Here is a 20,124-nt window from a genome sequence, read left to right on the forward strand (position 1 = left end):
ACTTTGAAATATACAGTGAGCAATTAGAATGAATGTATTTAACACATTGTTCTTTTGCAGCATCAAGATGAGTCAACGTTTGTATTTTTCTTTTTGGTCTTTTCCTAGTGTGTTTTACCTAAAGTGGCATGTTTCTAATATTCTATGGATCTAGAAAGTAAAAATCACCAATTTGTACACTAAAGAGGTATAAATCATATCGCAACTCATACTGCAAATAGGATTGCGATATTACAACATTTTGATAATTGATTCTGAAAAAACTAAGAATCCAGGATTCTAGTCTGGACTTAGCTTTAATTTCCCATGAGTCTTTGTAGATGACCTTGAAACATTTATGTGATTGTGTTTTCTTATCTAGGCAACGAGGATGACACTGTCTATCCTGCTTATCGTTTATGGTTATTGTAATGAAAAAATACTATTTGCAAAATTGTTTTGAAAAATCACTAAATATGCCGTGACTTGCTAAAGAACTCTGTCGAAAACAATTCTTCAGGTCTCAAGAAACTTTATCTCAAATCTTTATTTCTTCTAACACCAGATATTTGGATGATTTGTCTTTTGACACTATTCACAGTTTATAGTCAGATGACAACATGATCCACCTATAAAGAGTATTTAGCTTTATGTTCTCTATAGAAATCCCTGAATAAATGTAACACGTTTCAGGCACAGTAACTAGTCAGTTTTAAAAAGAAACTCATCACTTTGCTATCCTATTTCTTCTATATAATCAATGTATGGGTGCACATATTGATTAATAGAATCCATCAATTAATAAGCCCAATCCTCAAAAATAAAGTTATAACAAGTTCTTGTCTTCTTATACTTCCCAAAAAGCTCAAGTAAAATAAATGCAGAGAATGAGACTTCAGGATAAACTGGATCCAAAGTACAGAAAGGGCTCAGAATAAAGTGTATCAGGAAATAGTAACGCATAGTTCAGATTTCTTACCATGCCCACCTTCCAGTGCTGAGATGGAGGGTCCTGGGGGCTCGTGTCCATCATTGGGTTTTCCAGAGTCTCCACAGTTGATGCCTGTGGAAAGAAGCAAAACTCTTTAACTTCAGGGTGTGACCAAGGAGTCCATACAGCAGGAAATCCCATAATAAGAGGACTAGGGGGAAAGGCAAGATGGCAGATGAGAAATACCTCCAGTCAGAGCGTCTCTGCAAGAAGGAGAAATTTTACATGAAAGAGAAAAAAACAAAAAAAACAAACAGAGAGACAAACATAGATTGGATGAGGGTCAGAAGGAAGGCTGCCTTAACCTACCGGAGACTCCATGGGAAGAGGTTGCAGAGCAGAACTGGAAGGAAAAAGGCATCGTCAGGGATTAGGCCCTGAGAAGCTTTGAGACCAGCAACAAGGGTAGGTGGAGCAGTTAAATTTCCCCTCCCTCGCATCTCAGACTGCTGGTGGGCTCCCGAGTTGCCGGAGAGACCTGCCGACACCAGCCCAGAGACTGCTGTTGCCAGTGAGCACAGAGCCTCTTGCGGACAGGGCACCAGGGATGGTTCAACATATGCAAATCTATAAAGGTAATTCACCACATAAATAGAAGAATAAACAAAGACCATATGATCCTCTCAATAGACACAGAAAAAGAATTTGACACAATTCAGCAGCTTTTTATGATAAGAACATTTTACAAAATAGGCATAGATGAGACTTACCTAAAAATGATACAAGCCATATATGACAAACCCACAGCCAACATCATACTGAATGGGGAAAAATTGAAAGCATTGTCACTTAGAAGTGAAAACAGAAAAGGTTGCCCTCTATCACTATTTCTATTCAACATAGTGCTGGAAGTCCTAGCCAAAACAATGCGACAACAGAAGGAAATCAAGGGCATCCAAATTGGGGCAGAAGTGGTCAAACTATTGCTCTTTGGTGACAATATGATCTTATATTGAGAAAACCCCTAAGATTCTGCCAGGAGACTATTGGAATTGATAAATTCAACAAATTCTCAGGTTACAAAATGAATGAAATCAGTAGCATTCCTATAAGCCAACAATAGTCAAACTGAGAACCAAATCGGAAACTCAATACCCTTCACAATAGCAACAAGGAAAATAAAATATCTACAAATGTATTTAACTAAGGAGGTGAAAGACCTCTATAGGGAGAACTACACAACACTGAGGAAGGAAATAGCAGAGGACATATACAGTTGGAAAACCATACCATGCTCATGGGTAAGCACAATCAACATTGTTAAAATGTCCATACTACCCAAAGTGATCTACAAATTCAATGAAATCACTGTTAAAGTACCATCATCATTTTTTTGCAGATCTAGAGAAAATAATTCTATGCTTTGTATGGAACCAGAGAAGACACTGTATAGCAAAAGTAATCTTAAGCAAAAAGAACAAATTGGGAGAAATCAATTTACCAGAATTCAAGCTATACAAGTGTCCATCAATACATGAATGGATTAAAAAATGTGATTATATATATATATATACACACACACCTTGGAATACTACTCAACTACAAAAACCAATGGTGATCTAGCACCTATTTTATTATCCTGGATAAAGTGGAAGCCCTTTGTATTTAGTGAAGTATCACAAGAATGGAAAAGCAAGCACCATATTTACTCACCATCAAATTGGTATTAATTGAACAACACTTATGTGCACATATAGTAGTAACATTCATCAGGTGTTGTGCAGGTGGGATGGGGGAGAAGGAGATGTGGATATTCACATCTAATGGATGTGGTGTGCACCGTCTGAGGGATGGACACACTTGTAGCTCTGACTCGGGCAGAGCAAACACAATATATGTAACTTAAATATTTGTCCCCCTGTAATATTCTGAAATAAAATGATTAAAAAAAGGGGGGGCACCAGGGGCTCGGCACAGTGGCTCTTGCCTGTAATGTTAGGCTCTTGCCTAAGCACTTCGAGAGGCCCTGGCAAGCAGGTCCGTTGAGGCCAGGAGTTTGAGACAAGCCTCGGCAACATAGGGAGACCCTGTCTCTACACAAAATAAAAAAATTAGCCAGGTGTGGTGCTGCACACCTACAGTCCCAGTTACTTGGGAGTCTTGAGGCAAAACTATCCTCTGAGCCCAGGAGTTTGAGGTTACAGTGAGATATGATGATGCCACTGCACTCCAGCCTGAGGGATAGAGTGACAGGCAGTCTCAAAACAAAAACAGGAACAAAAACAAAGAGCAAAAAAACCCCGCAAGGCCCTGCTCTCTTTCTTGAATGAATGTGATCGCAGATTGTTCCAGGTCTTAAACCAAAAGCTGATGAGATTTACACACAGAGGGCAGCTTTGCCCATCCACTGGCACTGTTCTCACCCCCCCCCTCCTTCTACTTTTCTTTCACTCTCATTTTATTTCTTAACTTTCTCTTGGTTCTGTCTATCTCCCCTGCTTCTGCCTCTGTCTCTGGCAGTGGCGTCTCTTTATACCTCTCCTTGCCTTGAAGCCTTTCTTTCTCCATCTCCTCTTGTGCATATCGTGGCTCCCTGGTTCTTCCCCTTTAACTCCTCCCCTGTACCTTCCCCTCTTCCTTTATAAATGCCTCTCCGACATCAATACTTATTACCTCCATTTCTGTCTTTTGGTATTTTCCCAATTTCTAGGGACTGTCTTCTGTTAAGCTGAGGGCTCACTGCTTGAGGTGCTGGCCCCCTCCCCTCCCCGCCTCCATCCCAGGCTACCTGGGCTGCCTCGATGGGCCCTGATGAAGTGCCTGAGCCCCTTACCTGGTGACCTGTGATTCATGGCTACAAATTCATTCAGTCAGCCTTACCTATTGTGTAAGATGCCTGGTTATGGTTAGTTCTTGCTTGGGCTTGCTGCTCATCTTCTGAGTGAAAAAGTGGTATTTCCTTCATTATATTCACCAGAGGCACAAAGCAGGAATTCATTTGGAGTCCTTGGCTGGATAGCTCTGACCCTGGGAGAAATTGTTGGAAACAAAGCATTTTCATTTGTCTTCCCAGTGGGCCCTTCACTGCCATTGATAACTCCTCCCTCAATTTCACTGCTGGGGAGAAATCTTCCCCTCACCCTTCTTTTTTCCTGTTCCTTAACTCTATTTCTTCCTTTGTGCCTGCCTTGACACAGTGTTTTTTTTTTTCCTATGTTTCTCTACCTAGTTTTCATAACCTTTGATGACTAATTTTCCAGACTTTTTAAAAAATAAAAATTATAGGATAGCTTGAGGCAAAGAGTTTGAGAACAACCTGGACAACACAGCTAGACCCCATCTCTACAAAAAATAAGCAGAATTTGCCAGGTGGAGTGGCTCACACCTGTAGTCCCAGCTACTCAGGTGGCTGATGTTAGAGGATAACTTCATCCCAGAATTCAATGCTGCAGGGAGCTAAGATTGTGCCACTGCACTCCAGGATGGGTGGTAGAGAAAGACCATGTCTTTAAATAAATAAATAATTATAATTGCAGAATAAAATAATAATAGATAAAAGTGGGTTTTGAATGATCATAAAGTTAGCATATCACTTTGGTCAAGAAATAGGATTTCCCCAACACCTCAGAAGTCTCCTAGTGACACCTCCCACTAACTGTCCCTACAGTCTTGCTTAAGGCCAACCACCATTTTGCCCCCCAATACATAAATTAATTTTTCTTGTTATGTAATTTATATAAATGGAATCATGCTCTCTTCTTCTTTTCTCACTCTCTTTTGTTTCTTTCTTTCTATATACACATATATGCACGTATATACATATCTTCCCAAAAGAAGCGAAATCCCAGCAAATTTATCTATATATTTTTTTCAATATGCTTGTGAAAGTCATGTGTATTCATTTTCTGTAATTATGTTCACTGGTGTGTAGTATTCCATTATAGAAATAAGCCACGAAGTATTTATCCACTTGTGCTATTTCCATTATCCATTTAGCTTTTTTGAATAATTCCACTATAAACATGCTTTTCTATATGTTTTGATGAAGGTAATACATATTTCTCTTGGTTTCTGCTGAGGAGTTTAATTGTTGAGTTCTAGAGTATATGTATTTTCAACTTTGGAAGATTACACCAAACTGTGTCCAAAAGCATTTGGAAAGGCAGAGATGTAAGAGAGAGAACTTGGCAAGTTCAAGTAACTGACGAAGTCTGGTGTGCTGGGAACGTGGCACGAGGGGGCGGGAGACAAGTGACAGGCCATGTGTGGTGCACGGCGGGCATCCTTCAACATGCACAGCAAGCAGCGCTGACCTAACGCCGAGGGCCACAAGCAGGCACTGGGTTTAAACGGGAAAGCCATATGAACCCGTTCCCTTTTTGAAAGGTCCATCCAGCCAAAGTGCAGAGAATTGACTTGAGGGGAGCAAGACTAAAGGATGAAACCAGACGGGTGACGAGGCCCCTGGTTTCAGTGAGAGTGAGGGGGATCTGGACTGGGGTGATCATGCTGGGGATGCAGAGAAATGGACAGGTTGGAGATATTTAAAGTTGGAATTAACAGACATGGCAAACAAAACGATGATTGTTTAAGCCACCAAGTTTTAGGATGGTTTGTGACATGACATGGCCACAGGTAACTGATACAGCCTCCAAGAGAAACGTCCTTCTGACCTTCGAATAACGGTCTTCAGGTACTTGGAGACATGAGCCTAGAGGACAGGTCTAAGCTGGAGATGTGTGTCCCAGGATCAGCAGACGGTGACTGAGCCGAGGAGATGATGAGGTGCCTGAGGGGAGGCCCATTGCAATCTCAGGGGTCACAGGGGCCATTTTGACAAGGATACACCTCACCCTTCCCAACGGTAACAGGGACAACCCTGTGCCTCCTTTCTGGTGACTGTCCCCTCAATTCAGACAGCGTCTTGACGTGTCTCCTCTCTCCCTCTCTGTATGGCCTGCTCTCCACCAATTTCTCATTCATTTCTCTTCAGCTCATTCTCTCTATAGTTAGTTCTCTTTGAGCCTCTCCCATTTTTTCTTATTTCTGCATATTTATTTCCTTCTGTATCTTTCTCTATTCACACTCTTTTTCCCTATACTTTTTTTAAATCACTGTCTTGTCTCTCAGGGTCAGAACAAGGGTGAGGCAAAGGTGGCACCTTGGGTGCCTTAAAATTTGAGGAAGCACTTAGCCTCGGGTGCTGAGAGTGAGATCCTTCTGCCACGCTGTGCCCTGGGGCCTTCCTGCCTCACCTAGTGCCAGCCCTGCTGTTCCCTAACTGAGGTTTCAGTAGATCCATCTCTGCTACGTGTCCTACCTGCTGCTAGTCTGCCTTTGTGCCCTAATTTTTTTGTTTTAAGGCAGGGTGTCACTCTGCCATCCAGGCTGGAGTGTAGTGACATAACCATACCTCACTGCAAACTCAGATTCTGGCCTCATGAGATCCTTCTGCCTTAGCCTCCCAGAGTGCTAGGATTACAGGTGAGAACCACTGGGCCCAGCCTGTTTCTTAATCATTACTGTGACCTCTGCATACCTCTCCTGTATCACTTTTTGTCTGTCTTTATTTTTCTCATCTCAGACATTCCAGTGTTCACCACAGGTTTCACCCAGGGCCCTCATCTACCACATCAGAATCCCTTGGTTTGCAGTTCCCTCCTGAAGGCCCTTCGGTGGGGCTTCCTTTTTAGAAAATCTAAATAAGGCAGCATTGTGCATGATTTCCACATTTTTATTATATTATAATGTCTGAAACATAACTTGTAACTTATTTTTTTCAGCAACCCCACAATATGGCAATGTTTGGATTCTATGTCAATTTCTCCAAAGTCTGTTTCACTGATGTACAGTTGACCTTTCAACAACACGGTTTGAACTTCTCAACATGGGTTTGAACTGTACAGGTCCACTTGTACACAGCTTTTCTTCCACCTCTACCACCCCTGAGAAGCAAGACCAACTCTTCCTCTTCTTCCTCCTCCTCAGCCTACTCAACATGAAGATGAGAATGAAGACTTTTATTATGATCTACTTGCACTTAATGAATATATTTTGTCTGCCTTTTGATTTTCTTAAGAACATTTTCTTTTAGAGAGTTTATTGTAAGAATATAGTACATAATACATATAATATGCAAAATATGTGTCAATTGTCTGTTTCTATTATCAGTAAGGCCTCCAGTCAACAATAGTCTATGAAGAGTTAAGTTTTGGACGAGTTAAAAGTTATGTGAAAATTTTTGACTGTATAGGGGATTGGTGCCCCAGTCCCTACATAGTTCAAGGGTCAACTGTACTTTGTTATTTAGTGTTCTGCAGTTGATCTTTTTTTGTATTCTCTTTTCTTCCATTCCCTACCCAGGGATACCCCTTCCATTAAAGAAAGCTATCTTTCTCCCTTGAATTTCACACCTGCTAAAAGCAGCCTGAGGCTGTGTGCAGTGGGTGGGAGTAGCCAGTTTGTGTGGGAATACAAAAAGTTTTTGCTTTGATAGGAAAACAAAAGATATGTTTCAACATACGAATTTTGGGGAAGAAAAGGAAAAAAAGGGAAACAAAGGTACGATTATGAAATTGGGGAGGAGCAGAGCAAGATGGCAGAATAGGACCCTCCAGCACTTTTACCCCTGCAGAAACATCAATGTGAACAACTATTCATGCATGAAACTAATGAAAATACCTTCACAATAGCTGAGGATACCAGATGAGAAATTACAGCAGCTAGGTGTAACACAGAAATAAGACACAATACACTGAAAAAGACAGGAGGAACAGTTTTACATTATCTTTGCCAACCATCCCCCAACCCCAGGGAGTATAGTGTTCAGAGAGATATCATATGCTTGGGAAAAGGAGAAGGTTGTGAGTACCAGACTTTGTCCTGGACCCAAACACCAGGTTCATCTGCAGTAAAACCCAGTGCCAGGCTGGTCTCTAAGACCTCAGACTCCAGGCCGATACTGCTGTTTGAACCTCTAAGATGACCCTGGCCCCAGGCTGAATCCTACAGCCTCAAGCAACAGGCCACCCCTGCAGATTCAGTCTCCAGTTTGGCCCAGCACCTGTCTGGCCTCAGTGACCCATTGCCAGATCAGATCCAGTGGAAGTGGACTTCAGGCCTCCTCTAGTGCCTCAAGAGCCTGCATGAGTGCTGCAGAGCCCTGCAGACTCTGGCTCAAGTCCCACCCCAGCACAGGCCTGCCCACTTGTTGTCCTAGGCACCAGGTTAACCTGCTTGAAGACTCCTGTAGGAAACCTGCCTTTGGATTATGCAAGATGGCCTTTCCAAAATCTCTGGATGGGGTGAAAGGCTTTCCTAGACAAAGTCAGGAAAGACTGGAATAACTCCCTACTTCCTCAAATGCACAAACATAAATGTAAGGTGACAAGAAAAAAAAAGATATAACACCACAAAAAGAACACAATAATGTTGTGGTGCTTGACCCCAAAGCAATGGAAATAACAAACTCTGTCACAAAGAATTCAAAATAATTGTTTTACAGAATCTCAGCAAAGTTCAAGAAAATAAAGAGAAAAAATTCACTGAAATCAGGAAGACAATAAATGACCAAAATGAGAAATTTAACAGACATATTGACATTATTAAAACAATATCAAACAGAAATTCTGGAGCTGAAAAATACAATGAATAAAATGAGAAATGCAACAGAGAGCATCAGCAGCAGAACTGATCATGCAAAGAAAGAATCATGCAAAGACAGGTTATTTGAACATATATTGTCAGAGAAGAAAAAAGAATGAAAAGGAATGATGAAAGCTTACAGTATTTATGATATATATCAAAAGAGCATATATTTTAGTCATAGAAATTCATAAATGAGAAGAGAAATACAAAGGACTAGAAAGCTTAAAGAAATAATAGCAGAAAATATTCCAAGATTGGGAAACCAATAAATTTCTAGGTACAGGTAGGCCAGAGATCACCAATCAGATTCAATCCAAATAAAACTACACTTAGACATAATGCAATAAAACTGTCAAGAATCAAGGACAAAGAGAATGTCCTGCAAGCAGCAAGAGAATAGAAGCAAATAACATATAACAGAGTTCCAATAAGGCTAGTATTGGATTTCTCAGCAGAATCAGTAAGCGCAAAAGAAAGTGGAATAATATACTCAAAGTGCTAAAGGAAAAAAACCTTCCAACCAAGTATACTGTACTTAGTAGATCTGTCCCTCAGAAATAAAGGAGATATAGACTTTCCCAGACAAACAAAAGCTGAGGTAATTAATTACCACAAGACCCATCTTACAAGAAATCCTAAAAGGAGTTTTCAGGCTGAAAGAAAAGGTTGCTAATTAATAATATAAAAACAAAAGAAAGTATAAAATTCACTGGTAAAATAAGTGCAGAGTCAAAATACAGATTACCCTAATAATAATGGTGAGGTATAAATCACTTATATCTTGAGTATGAAGGTTAAAAAATAAAACTAAAAATATAATAGCTACAACAATTTGTTAAGGGATACACAGTATAAAACGATGTAAATTATGACATCAAATATTTCATGTGAAGAGGTAAAGTGCAGAATCTTTGTATGTGATCAAAGTTAAGTTATTATCAGCTTAAAATAACCTGTTATAACTATAAGATGTTTTTTGTAAGCTTCATGGTAACCACAAACAAACCTGTAGAAAATACACAAAAGATGAAAAGAAATCAAAATTTAGCAGTAGAGAAAAATCACCTATTCACAAAGGAAGAGAGCAAAAAAGGAAGAAAGGAATGAAGAATTTACAAAACAACCAGAAAACAATTAACAAAAGGGCAGTAGTAATTACTTACCTATCAATAATTACCTTAAATTTAAATGGATTAAATTATCCTATCAACAGACATAGACTGGCTGAGTGAATAAAAATATTGCCCAAATATATGCAGCCTACAACAGTCTTACTTCACCTTTAAGGACACACATAGACTGAAAGTGAAAGATGGAAAAAGATATTCCATGCAAATGGAAACCAAAGAAAGAAGATGTAGCTATGCTTACATCAGGTAAAATAAACTTTAAATCAAATACTATAAATGAAGACCAAAAGATCATTATGGAATCATGAAGGGGTCAATTCTTCAAGATGATATAATAATTAAAAATCGAATGCACCCAACACCCAAGCAATGAAATACCTAAAGCAAATATTAATAGATCTGAAGGAAAGATAGACTGTAACAAGTATAATAGGGAACCTCAACACACTACTTTCGGAATAGACAGATCACCAAGACACAAAATCAATAAGGAAACATTGGACTTAAAATACACTTTAGACAAATGTACCTAACAAGTTTATATAGAACATTCTATCCAACAGCAGAAGAATACACATTCTTCTTAATTGCATATGGAATATTCCCCAGGATAGATCATATGTTAGCCTTCAAGACAAGTCTTAAGAAAGCCAAGAATGTTGAAATTATATCAAGTATCTTTTTTGACCACAAGTTATGAAACTAGAAATCAGTAACAGGAGGAATTTAGAAAATTCACAAACACACGGAAATTATGCCAAGGACAACCAGTAGGTCAATGAATAAATTAAAAGAGAAATTTAAAAATATCTTGAGACAAATGAAAATGGAAATATAATACACCAAAACTTATGGGATTCATCAAGAGCAGTTCTAAAGGTGAAAGTTTATAGCAATAAACACCTACCTCAAGAAAGAGGAAAGATCTCAAATAATCTAACAGTATACCTCAAGAAACTAGAGCAAGAAGAAAAACCAAGCCTAAAATTAGCAGAAAGAAGTAAGTAATAAACCTTGGATCAGAGATAAATGGGATAGAGACTAGAAAAACAATAAAAAGATCAAGAAACAAAGAGCTGGTTTTGTGAAAAGATGAACAAAGTTGACAAGTCTATAGATAGACTAAGAAAAAAGAGAGAAGACTCAAATGAATAAAATCAAAATGGAAGAGGAGACAATACAACTCATACCACAGAAATACAAAGGATCATAAGAGGCTACTATGAATGATTATACACCAACAAATTGGATTACCTAGAAGAAATGAACAAATTACTAGATACATAAAATCTACAAAGACTGAATCACAAAGAATTAGACAAATTTGAAAAGATCAATAAGAAGTAAGGAGATTTAAGCCATAATGAAATACTCCTATGAAACAAAAGGCCAGGACCAGATGGTTACACTGCTAAGTTCTAGCAAACACTTAAAGAACTAATACCAATTCTTCTCTAAATCTTCTATAAAACTGTAGAAGAAAGGATACTTCTAAACTCATTTTATGAGGCCAGCATTACTCTGATACCAAAGCCAGACAAGAACAATATAAGAAAGGAAAATTACAGGCCCAACCCCTGATAAACATAGATGAAAAATTCTCAACAAAATGCTAGCAAATCAAATTCAATAGCACATTAAAGAGATACACACTATGATGAAGTGAGATTTGTCCCTGGGATGCAATGATGGCTTAATGTACACGAATCTATAAAAGTCACACCCTGCATTATTAGAATTGAAGGACAAAAACCATATAATCATCTCAATAGATGCAAAAAAAGCATTTGATAAGATTCAACATTCTTTCTTGATAAAAACTCTCAACATGATAAAACCTCTCAATCAATTATTAATAGCTATAGAAGAAATGTACCACAACACAATAAAGGTCATATGTGACAAGGCCAAAGCTAACATCATAGTCCACGGTGAAAAGTTGAAAGCATTCCCTCTAAGATCTGGAATAAGATTAGGATGCCATGTCTTCACCACTTCTACTCAATATAGTTCTGCAAGTCTTATCTAGAGCAATTAGGCAAGAGAAAGAAATAAAAGGCATCCAAATTGGAAAAGGAGAAGTTAAATTGTCCCTATGTACAGATGATATGATCTTTTTTTTTCTTAATCACACTTATTTATAAACATTTTTGGAATATTAAATTAACAACTTTTTTTTAATTTCAGCATATTATGGGGGTACAAAAGTTTAGGTTACATATATTGCCCTTGCCCCCGCCCCAAGTCAGAGCTTCAAGCGTGTTTCTCTTCCTTGGTGAGGCTCTGCAACCTTTCCCCCTTGTCTCCCAGTTTTCCTTCCTAAGGTTCTTCCTCCAGGTCTGCATCATCAGGATATCAGGCTCCATTCCTGCGCTCTCTGTGTCTGTGTGGTTTCCACCTTTGTTAAATAACTGTCTCCCTGTGCCCTGCATTAGTCCAATGCCCTGCCCTCAGCCAGGGCGCCTCAGCCCCTCCACACTCATGCAAACCCTGTCAGTCAGTCTTACCTGCTGGCTCAGGCTTTGGGGCACATTGTTGATTTGCTTGTTGGCCTCCTACTGCATCATTTTTGTCTCCAGTTGTGTCATTTCTCCTTGCGTTTGCTTGTTCTGTTTCACAGAGGTGCTCCAAGAGTCCGCTCTCAGGTGGGGTTGTACCTAAACCATGTTTTGATTCATAGATATTTTATTTTTCCCCTGCTGCTCATCACTCCTTGTCCCCTCCAACCACCACAGCACGGGCCACCGCTGGTGGAGGTCAAAGCACTAAGGCTGTAGCCACAGTCGAGCAGACACAGGCAGAAAACTGTGGCGCAGGCTCATCAGTAAAACACCCAGGCCCAGAGCCAGCAGGAAGTGGCAGCAGGTGTGTCCAAGGGGTGTGGGAAGAAGAAACCCTCCCAGGCAACCCAGAGGATAAAGGCCTGTTACTTAAATCCTGAACTTGAAACACGGCAGATGCAAAGGCTGAAAGTTCTGGGCAATCAGTTACACAAGAGGCAGCCCCACAGCACATTCCAGAATGGGATGAGGCAACAAAGGACAGAACAGTCAATAGGAACAGACCAGTGGAAAAGGAGGAATCTGACTGTGGTCCAGGCAGGCTTGGAAAAGAGTTTTCACCACTTCCTGGGGGAGAGAAATTAGAAGTTTATTTCAGAAATTTAAGTATGAGTTTTGCCCTTTTCCCCAATCCCTTTTTAGTCTTTATAGTGTAGGAGTTAAAGACCCCTCTAAGTCTCAGTGCAGAGCCCATCAGGAGCTGGCAGATCCACCGAGTCCACCACACCCCTGACTGAGAGGCCTTGGCCAGGCCACCTCGCACCCTGGTAACCGGCCATGGCTTGTCTTGACATCCCTGGCCAAAGTGAACCTGCCTTTGTCCCAGAGCTGCCCTGCCCTGGGCCCTCCCTCAGTTCCTGCCAGTTCCTGGTTGCCTCAACCCCACCCCTTTTCATACCCTGCCCGCACCCACTGCCCATCTGTTCACTCTTTCCTGAAAGCTTTTCCATTAGGATTCAGCATCTGATTTGCCTCCACTTCCTGAAGCTCTTGCTATTCTTTTCTCTGTATTTTTGTCTCTCGATATACGTCCCTATTTTTGCTCCATGTTTCTGCCTTTTCTGTTAGATTACCCGGGTAGCAGCACAGGGTTAAAACACAGGCCCCGGGGTCAGAATGCCTGGGTTCATCCTTGCTCTTCTGACCCTAGGCAATATCCACACGTGGTCTCCCTAGATTTCAGTTCCCTGTCTGCAAGATGGGCACGTAAGTAACACTAATCTCCAGTGGCAGCCGTGAGCACTAAACCAGCAACTGCCACAGAGCAGATGTTCATTCAGAGTGAGCTGTTGCTAAAGAGCTCTTCTCTTCTGTCTTTCCTTTCCCCTCCTCCCTGCCTTTCCTCTCTCAGAGTACTCATGTCCTCTTCTCCACATGGGAACCACTTCTTCTGTGACTCTCCACCTGACTTCCTTTCTCTGTGAATATTCCTGCTCTTGAACAACACCCCCACATTTAAATCAGTCCTTTCTTCTGCCATCACCAAGTGTGATATTGTGATGTCATAAGAAATATGTATTTTGGTCTTCCTCTGCTCCTGGCCGGAGTTCCTAAAACCTTAGTAATATCCTAAGTGTTAAGGGTGAAAAGAGCATCTTTGTAATCCATAAAACAAGCCCCTTTCAACTACACCTGAGGTTATGTTAAGAAGGTGACTTTTGTAAAACCTCTAATGATGGAGACTTGGTGGGGGGTGAAATGAACAAATGATTAAACGATTGGGATTTTCAGCCCAGCTATAGCCAATTATTTGATCAATCATGACCATATAATGGAATTTCTATAACCACCCTAGATGGCTGGGTTCCAAGTGCTTCCAGGTTGGCAAACAAATGGAAGTGCTGGGAGGGTGGTTCCCCCAAAGAGGGTGCGGAAGCTGTGTGCCCCTTCCCAATACATTGCCTTATGCATCTCTTTAATTTGGCTGTTCTTGAGTTGTATTTTTTTATAATAAAGTGTCAAACGTAAGTAAATGCTTCCCTGAGTTCTGTGACCTGTGCTAGCAAAGTATCAAACTCAAAGAGAAGGTCATGAGAACCTCTGACTTATAGCCAGTTGGTAAGGAGCACAGGTCACGACCTGAGACCCGCGACTGGTGTCTGAAGAGAGGGACAGTCTTGTGAGACTGAGGCCTTAACATGCGGAGTCTGTGCTAACCCTGGGAGAACTGAATTAAATCAGAGGACACTTGGCATCTGCAGAGAACTGGAGAACTGGTTGGTGTGGGGAAAACTCTCCCACATGCGCTGTCAGAAGTGCTGTGAGTGTGAGGGCTCAGATAGCTAAGACAGGTGTTTTTCTTTCACCCAGAGTCTTCTCTTTAGTATTGACCATGGGCCACAGTTCTTAGCCCTTCACAGCTTCACAGGGATCTTCTCCTGCAGGGACCTGGCTACGTCACCATCACTTCCAGGCAGTCAGTGTCTTGCAATCTGGCTACTGACTCACTCCCATCCCTTCATCCTGGTTACTGGGCCAGTGGTGTCTTGTGATGGCTGCTCCTTCAAGACCCACACCTGGGTGGGAGCTCAGACAGACTCCTCTCCCTGCCGTCCCCATGGTCCTTCCTCATTCTTCCCTGACTCACAATCTCCACTCAGCACCTCGGGCCCCTGTTCCTCTTAGCAGTTGAGAAAGTTCTGTCCTGTCGTTATTACCTTGTTCAAGGCTTAGTTGGCCGCTGGGCCCCTCCTCTCTCCCTTCTTCATCAATTTCTTGTAGATACCATTTCTTTGGGAGCACTGAAGAGCCAGAGACAGAGTCAGCGGGAAAGAGAAGGCGATTAGTTATCTCCAGCGAAGACCAGCAACAACATATGTAAATTATACATTTAGGAACTTTCAGCCCTTGCGTCACTCAGAGCTCAATGGGTCCCACATGACTCAATGTTCTCCCACCATCCGCTGGGACAGAAACGAGAAGACCCCATCAAGAAAGCCTTTGTTTCCCACACAGAAAAGGGATATTCAAGATTTAAGGCTAAAAGAGAAGTAAAAACATTGTGAGCCATGTTACTCACAAAAATATTTTCAGATGTCAGGGAAAGCACATTTCAAAATAACTAATAAAAGTGAAATGTTTGTTCTGAACTGTTCAAACTGAGGAAGAAACACGGATTTCTTGGGGAGAAGGTCTTGGGTCCTAGAGAGCTGATTATAAAATAAAACACTCCAACAGCCTTAGTAATGGGGCTACAAAAGAAGAAGGTTTTGGCTTAATTGGGTTAGGGAGGATGAGCGATTCCCAAAGAAACATAACAGAGGACTCGGGGGCAGCTTGTGTGGACTTCAGGGTCCAGGAGGAAGCAGTGTCTCCCTGAGGGAAAGGGGATTGCACTGAGCAAGGTGGTGGGCAGTGCCCTGGCCAGCGTGAGCCTCCCTGCCCTTGTATGGCAAGCACAAGGAGCCCGTTGGAGACCAGGGAGGGGGCGGTCCCCGTAGTCCACGGAGAGGATCAGAGTCTCTGAGATGTGAGCAGTAAAGGTAACATCATTCCCTTGGCACCCAGTGCCTGGGGATGTCCTGGTTACAAATACAATATTGACTTGCAATTTGTGCCCAAGTACTTGGATTTCTTTGATTTCCTTTTCTGATTTGAATGACTTGGTATAGAAATAATTTTATTCTTAACTAGATAAGGTTACTATTGATATAAATCAACAAGCCATATATACCTGCTTAAAATTTTTTCCTTGCTTATAAACCTATAGTATTTCTTTATAGCCTCTTAAATAAATTTCAAATTCCTTAGCTTTAATTGCCAGACCCTTCAAAATTTTTCTCCAACTTATTTCTGTTGAATAAGCTCCTACACTGCTTTGCACACTTGGATTTGGCCAAATCTAATTTGTTCTGTTCCGCAGATATGCTCTCACACTTATATTCCTGTTCCCACAGCATCCACCCTGCTCAGGGAATGTGCCTGCCTTTCTTATGATGTGTCTAGTCTTATTTGGAGAACTTGGTTAAGATCAAACTGTGTTGGAATAAAAAGTTTTCTAGCCAAGTAAAACAAATGGAGGGCAATGTCTTCACTGTGTCCCAATAAAACAGTAAAATATGCCTTCTCAGGAAAAAGTCTAGAGTCAAACCATTAGTTTTGTATAGCACCAAAAATAATCCCTGGCAGAGCAATCAGTTTTGTGATTATTTGGTTAATGTTTGCTTCACCTCTTGTGGATAAAGGGTAAATTTACCTTTATTAAAGGCACATTTGACCCAGGGTTAACTTCCTTGTTTGTTACTTTGGAAATTGTGGCCTTATTGCTGTGTTATGAGGCAAACACTGGGCTTAGAAAACACCCATGACTGGCAGACTGGGAAAGACTAAGTATGAACTACAAATGTCTGGTGTTAAGTGGCAACTTTGGCCTTCCTTCAATGTGGTAACTCTTGTAACTCAGCTTATCTGTAGTGGGGTTCCTGAATGCTATGACTATGGAGTTGTGATAAGAGATATTGACTCCCACAGGCACGTGGTGCTAGGCCAAGGTGGATCCTGCAAGCACAGCTAAGCTGTCACCCAAGGCAGGTAGCAGTCAACTGGTGGACTGCTGTGTAGATCAGTGCAGGGGCTTCTGCTGAACAGAAGCAACTGATGCTGCATTGTTGGGATCCTGTGTTGCTTATTCTATGTTCTTCTAAGTAAACCTGATGCCAGTGTGGCTCTGCTTGTCTTCTGAGTTAAGCAGACCTCCAGGTGGCTGTTGTACCATAAGCTTCAAGAAGGCTCATGACATGCCTGTTTTGTTAACTACTATATCCCCACTGCTCAGCACAGGGTGTGGCACATGGTAGAAGATCAATATATGCTTATTGATAAAAGTTGGCCCTGGACCTCAAAAGGTAGGTAATAAACCTAAGTACCATTTAAGAAGATTTCATAAATGGGAGTTAAACCAGGATATTCCTTTATGTTGTCTTCATTGAACAATATCTTCAGAACTTCTAGATTAAATTTCTTCTCCAGCTCGTCGAGAACATTGTACACCACGTTATTTATAGGGACCAGGTTTCTACAAGATGTTTCACAATCCTTAAAAAATATTGAATGGAAAAAATATAAATACAGATTTCAACGAGCATTGGAAAGTAATTTTATGATTAATGTATTCCAATTTCCCTTCATAAGTATTTTCTTTTATAAAATTTTACAATTTTTTTAATATTCATACAGCTACTAAAAGAAACACTTAAAGCTTTCCTCCTTAAAATTACCCATTGACGAGTCTGATCTCTTCACCCTCATTTATTAGATGTAAAAAGGAGCAATTTTGAGTAATAAAAGTGGGTTAAATTTAAAGGATGTGTAACCCTTTAAGAGCCTGGCCAAGATGTTTTAGGAGTAGACTTAGCAGGAGATGAGTACTTGTTCTGTTTGATGGACACTCTGCCCTCTCCCAGGAATGACTTGGCCTGCAGGGCTCAGGAAAAGCAGGTGACCATTCTCCCCTTGCTGTGAACTTGGCCACAGAGGAGGCATACTCATATGCAAAGAGAATACTTGCTGTTCTGTGTCTCCAACAGGGCCTATTGGTGAAATTACCAAAATTAAAAAAATTAAAGAAGGAAAGAAAAAGAAATCTGAAAGATGTTGGAGAAAGAATAGCAAATATCTACTCCCAAATTTGTCCTAACCATACGCTAATTCCTGTGGGTTTTAATGTTCTTAAATCTAGATATTTTAAATTGATATTAATTGAAATAAAATGCCATGCTACTTACTGTTTCAGTAAATCAATTTATTAAAATTAGGTGTCAGTTCATTAAAATTATTTTTAATTTTTAATTTATGTTCTATTGTGTGTTTCCCTACAGGACAGTGTACATTTATGGAGTATACCTATATCTGACCCAGTTTATTTCCAGTGCTGTTCACCCTGACACCAGAGGGTGCCATGGACACCATTCCTTCAGTTAGAAGCAGGATCATCTTTGGTGATTTCTGCAGAAGCACTTACAGAAATACTTGAAAAGATATCCCACTCACAGAACACCACTCAGTGAGCTACTTGTACCACAAAGTTTGAGTCTAGGATATCAAAGCCCAATTTACTTTGGAGCTGGTTTACCAGATTGTGACATTATAAACTTTACTTACTTCAAACATTTCATTTGTGATGAATTCATGGTCACGGAGGAGCTGAAGGAATGGAAATGTCTTTTCTATTGCATGTGAAATCTTCACCTTCAATCTTTTGAAGTAACTGAATATAAGTTCATAGTTAAGCCTCCCATCTATGTTCTGCTCTTCTGTGGACATCCTAGGGAAAAAGGATACCATGTAAAAACAGTCATGAGAATTCCAATATGTCTGTGGAGGATGTAAGATTTTATATATGAACAATAGGCTATGATGAACCAAGACATATAAAACAGGTGGTTCTGAGTAGAGGCCAGAGTAAATGGAATTGAAGCAACAACAAAAAAGACATAATAGAAGAAAACATGGAGGTTATGAAAGACTATTATATAGGACTGAATAATTCCTGTCCATCCTGATCAAAGGCATTGCAAAGATATCTTCACCTATACATAACTGGAATATTTTTTAATTAAAAAATCTAAATTCCTATAAAATCAAGGTGGAGTGAGCAGGTTATCCATACAGAAATGAAAAACAATGGTATAAAAATAAATTCCAATCTTGAAAATGCATCTTAATTAACAACTAAGAAAATTAAATCTCTGAAAGATAAAAACAATCTCAGAAAGGTAAAAACAGGCTGTTAAGGAAGAAATATTATCCTAAATCATAGAATTAATTCATAAATATTATGTGGTATAATAATGACAATGAGATGGTTAGCTATAAAATCAGAATTTCATGAATATATCAATGATATTTCCTGGGACATCCAGTTCTGCTTTGTGTTAACATAAATTTGTTTGTGCTATTGTTATATATAGTGAATATTTTTCAGCATCTTAATTGCAGAAATTGCTGCTGTTTCCTGTGAAATTAATGTTACACCCGAGTCTGTAATTCTGACTCTTATTTGATCATTTTATTGCTATGATAATATTTTAATCAACATCTCTACATTCCTAAATGCTATGACAACTCATAAGCTTTCTTGGTCAAACCAGAGGGAATTATCAGCATTTCCTAGTACCCAAAATGCAGCAGGGAATAATATTACCACTTAATTGTTCTTCTTTTTCTTCAAAAAAATTTTTTTGCTCCCCTCCCTCACATTGTTGCTTTTTAATTCATGTAAAAAATGTTTCTGGCTATAAAGATTGTAGATTAGGGAGAAGTATATCTTCCCCTTTATTAAAGACCCCACGAAAGTGCTAAGAAAGGAATTGGATTCACAATGACAAAAGAGAATGATAGAGAACAATGAGTAGATGAAAAATTGCAACCAGAGGAGAGACTTGCTATTGTAGGTGGAGGATGCTCCCAGAGATCAGGAAAGCAATTAGTGTGCCCTGCAGAACTCTGAAGAAGCTGTGGAGATTGAGAGGGGGACACAGGGCTAAAAATTGATGTGTTATTTGAAAAATGAAGAACAGAATAGTCCATCCCACATTCTGACTACATGCAGCCAGGAAGCCTCTCAGGGGCAAACATTGCTGTCATTTCTTTCACCATATGTTAATACTGTTATTGGATTTCACACAAATGGAATAACACATAATGTATGCTTTTGTGACTGCCATTTTTGCTCATCATCCATGTTGTTGCATTGAATAGCAGTTTGGTCCTTTTTTTTTCTATTTTTGAGTCATATTCCATTTTGTGAACCTATCACAATCTGTTTATCCATTTTCTTGTTGAAGGACATTTGGGTTGAATCCAGTTTGGGACTAGTATGAATAAAACTGTAAAAGTCTTTTTTGGTAAGATGTTTTCATTTTTCTTGGGTAAATAC

At 40.0% G+C, this 20,124-nt stretch overlaps 1 protein-coding gene across 4 annotated transcripts in view; it reads right to left on the minus strand.

Moving 5' to 3' along the window:
• Positions 1–20,124, minus strand: part of LOC123643470 (nuclear autoantigen Sp-100-like) — a 45,511-nt gene that overhangs the window by 11,131 nt on the left and 14,256 nt on the right. For all 4 annotated transcript variants that reach the window (XM_045559028.1, XM_045559027.1, XM_045559026.1 and 1 more), the window contains exons 2-8: positions 18,348–18,510; positions 17,114–17,282; positions 14,906–14,989; positions 12,753–12,815; positions 12,195–12,344; positions 3,791–3,937; positions 959–1,042 (exon numbers count right to left, since the gene is read on the minus strand). In XM_045559028.1, the coding sequence (XP_045414984.1) occupies positions 959–1,042; positions 3,791–3,937; positions 12,195–12,344; positions 12,753–12,815; positions 14,906–14,989; positions 17,114–17,282; positions 18,348–18,510 (860 nt within the window). The remainder of the gene's footprint in view (positions 1–958; positions 1,043–3,790; positions 3,938–12,194; positions 12,345–12,752; positions 12,816–14,905; positions 14,990–17,113; positions 17,283–18,347; positions 18,511–20,124) is intronic.

Source organism: Lemur catta, chromosome 8, assembly GCF_020740605.2.
Source record: "Lemur catta isolate mLemCat1 chromosome 8, mLemCat1.pri, whole genome shotgun sequence".
Classification (NCBI taxonomy): Eukaryota; Metazoa; Chordata; class Mammalia; order Primates; family Lemuridae; genus Lemur; species Lemur catta.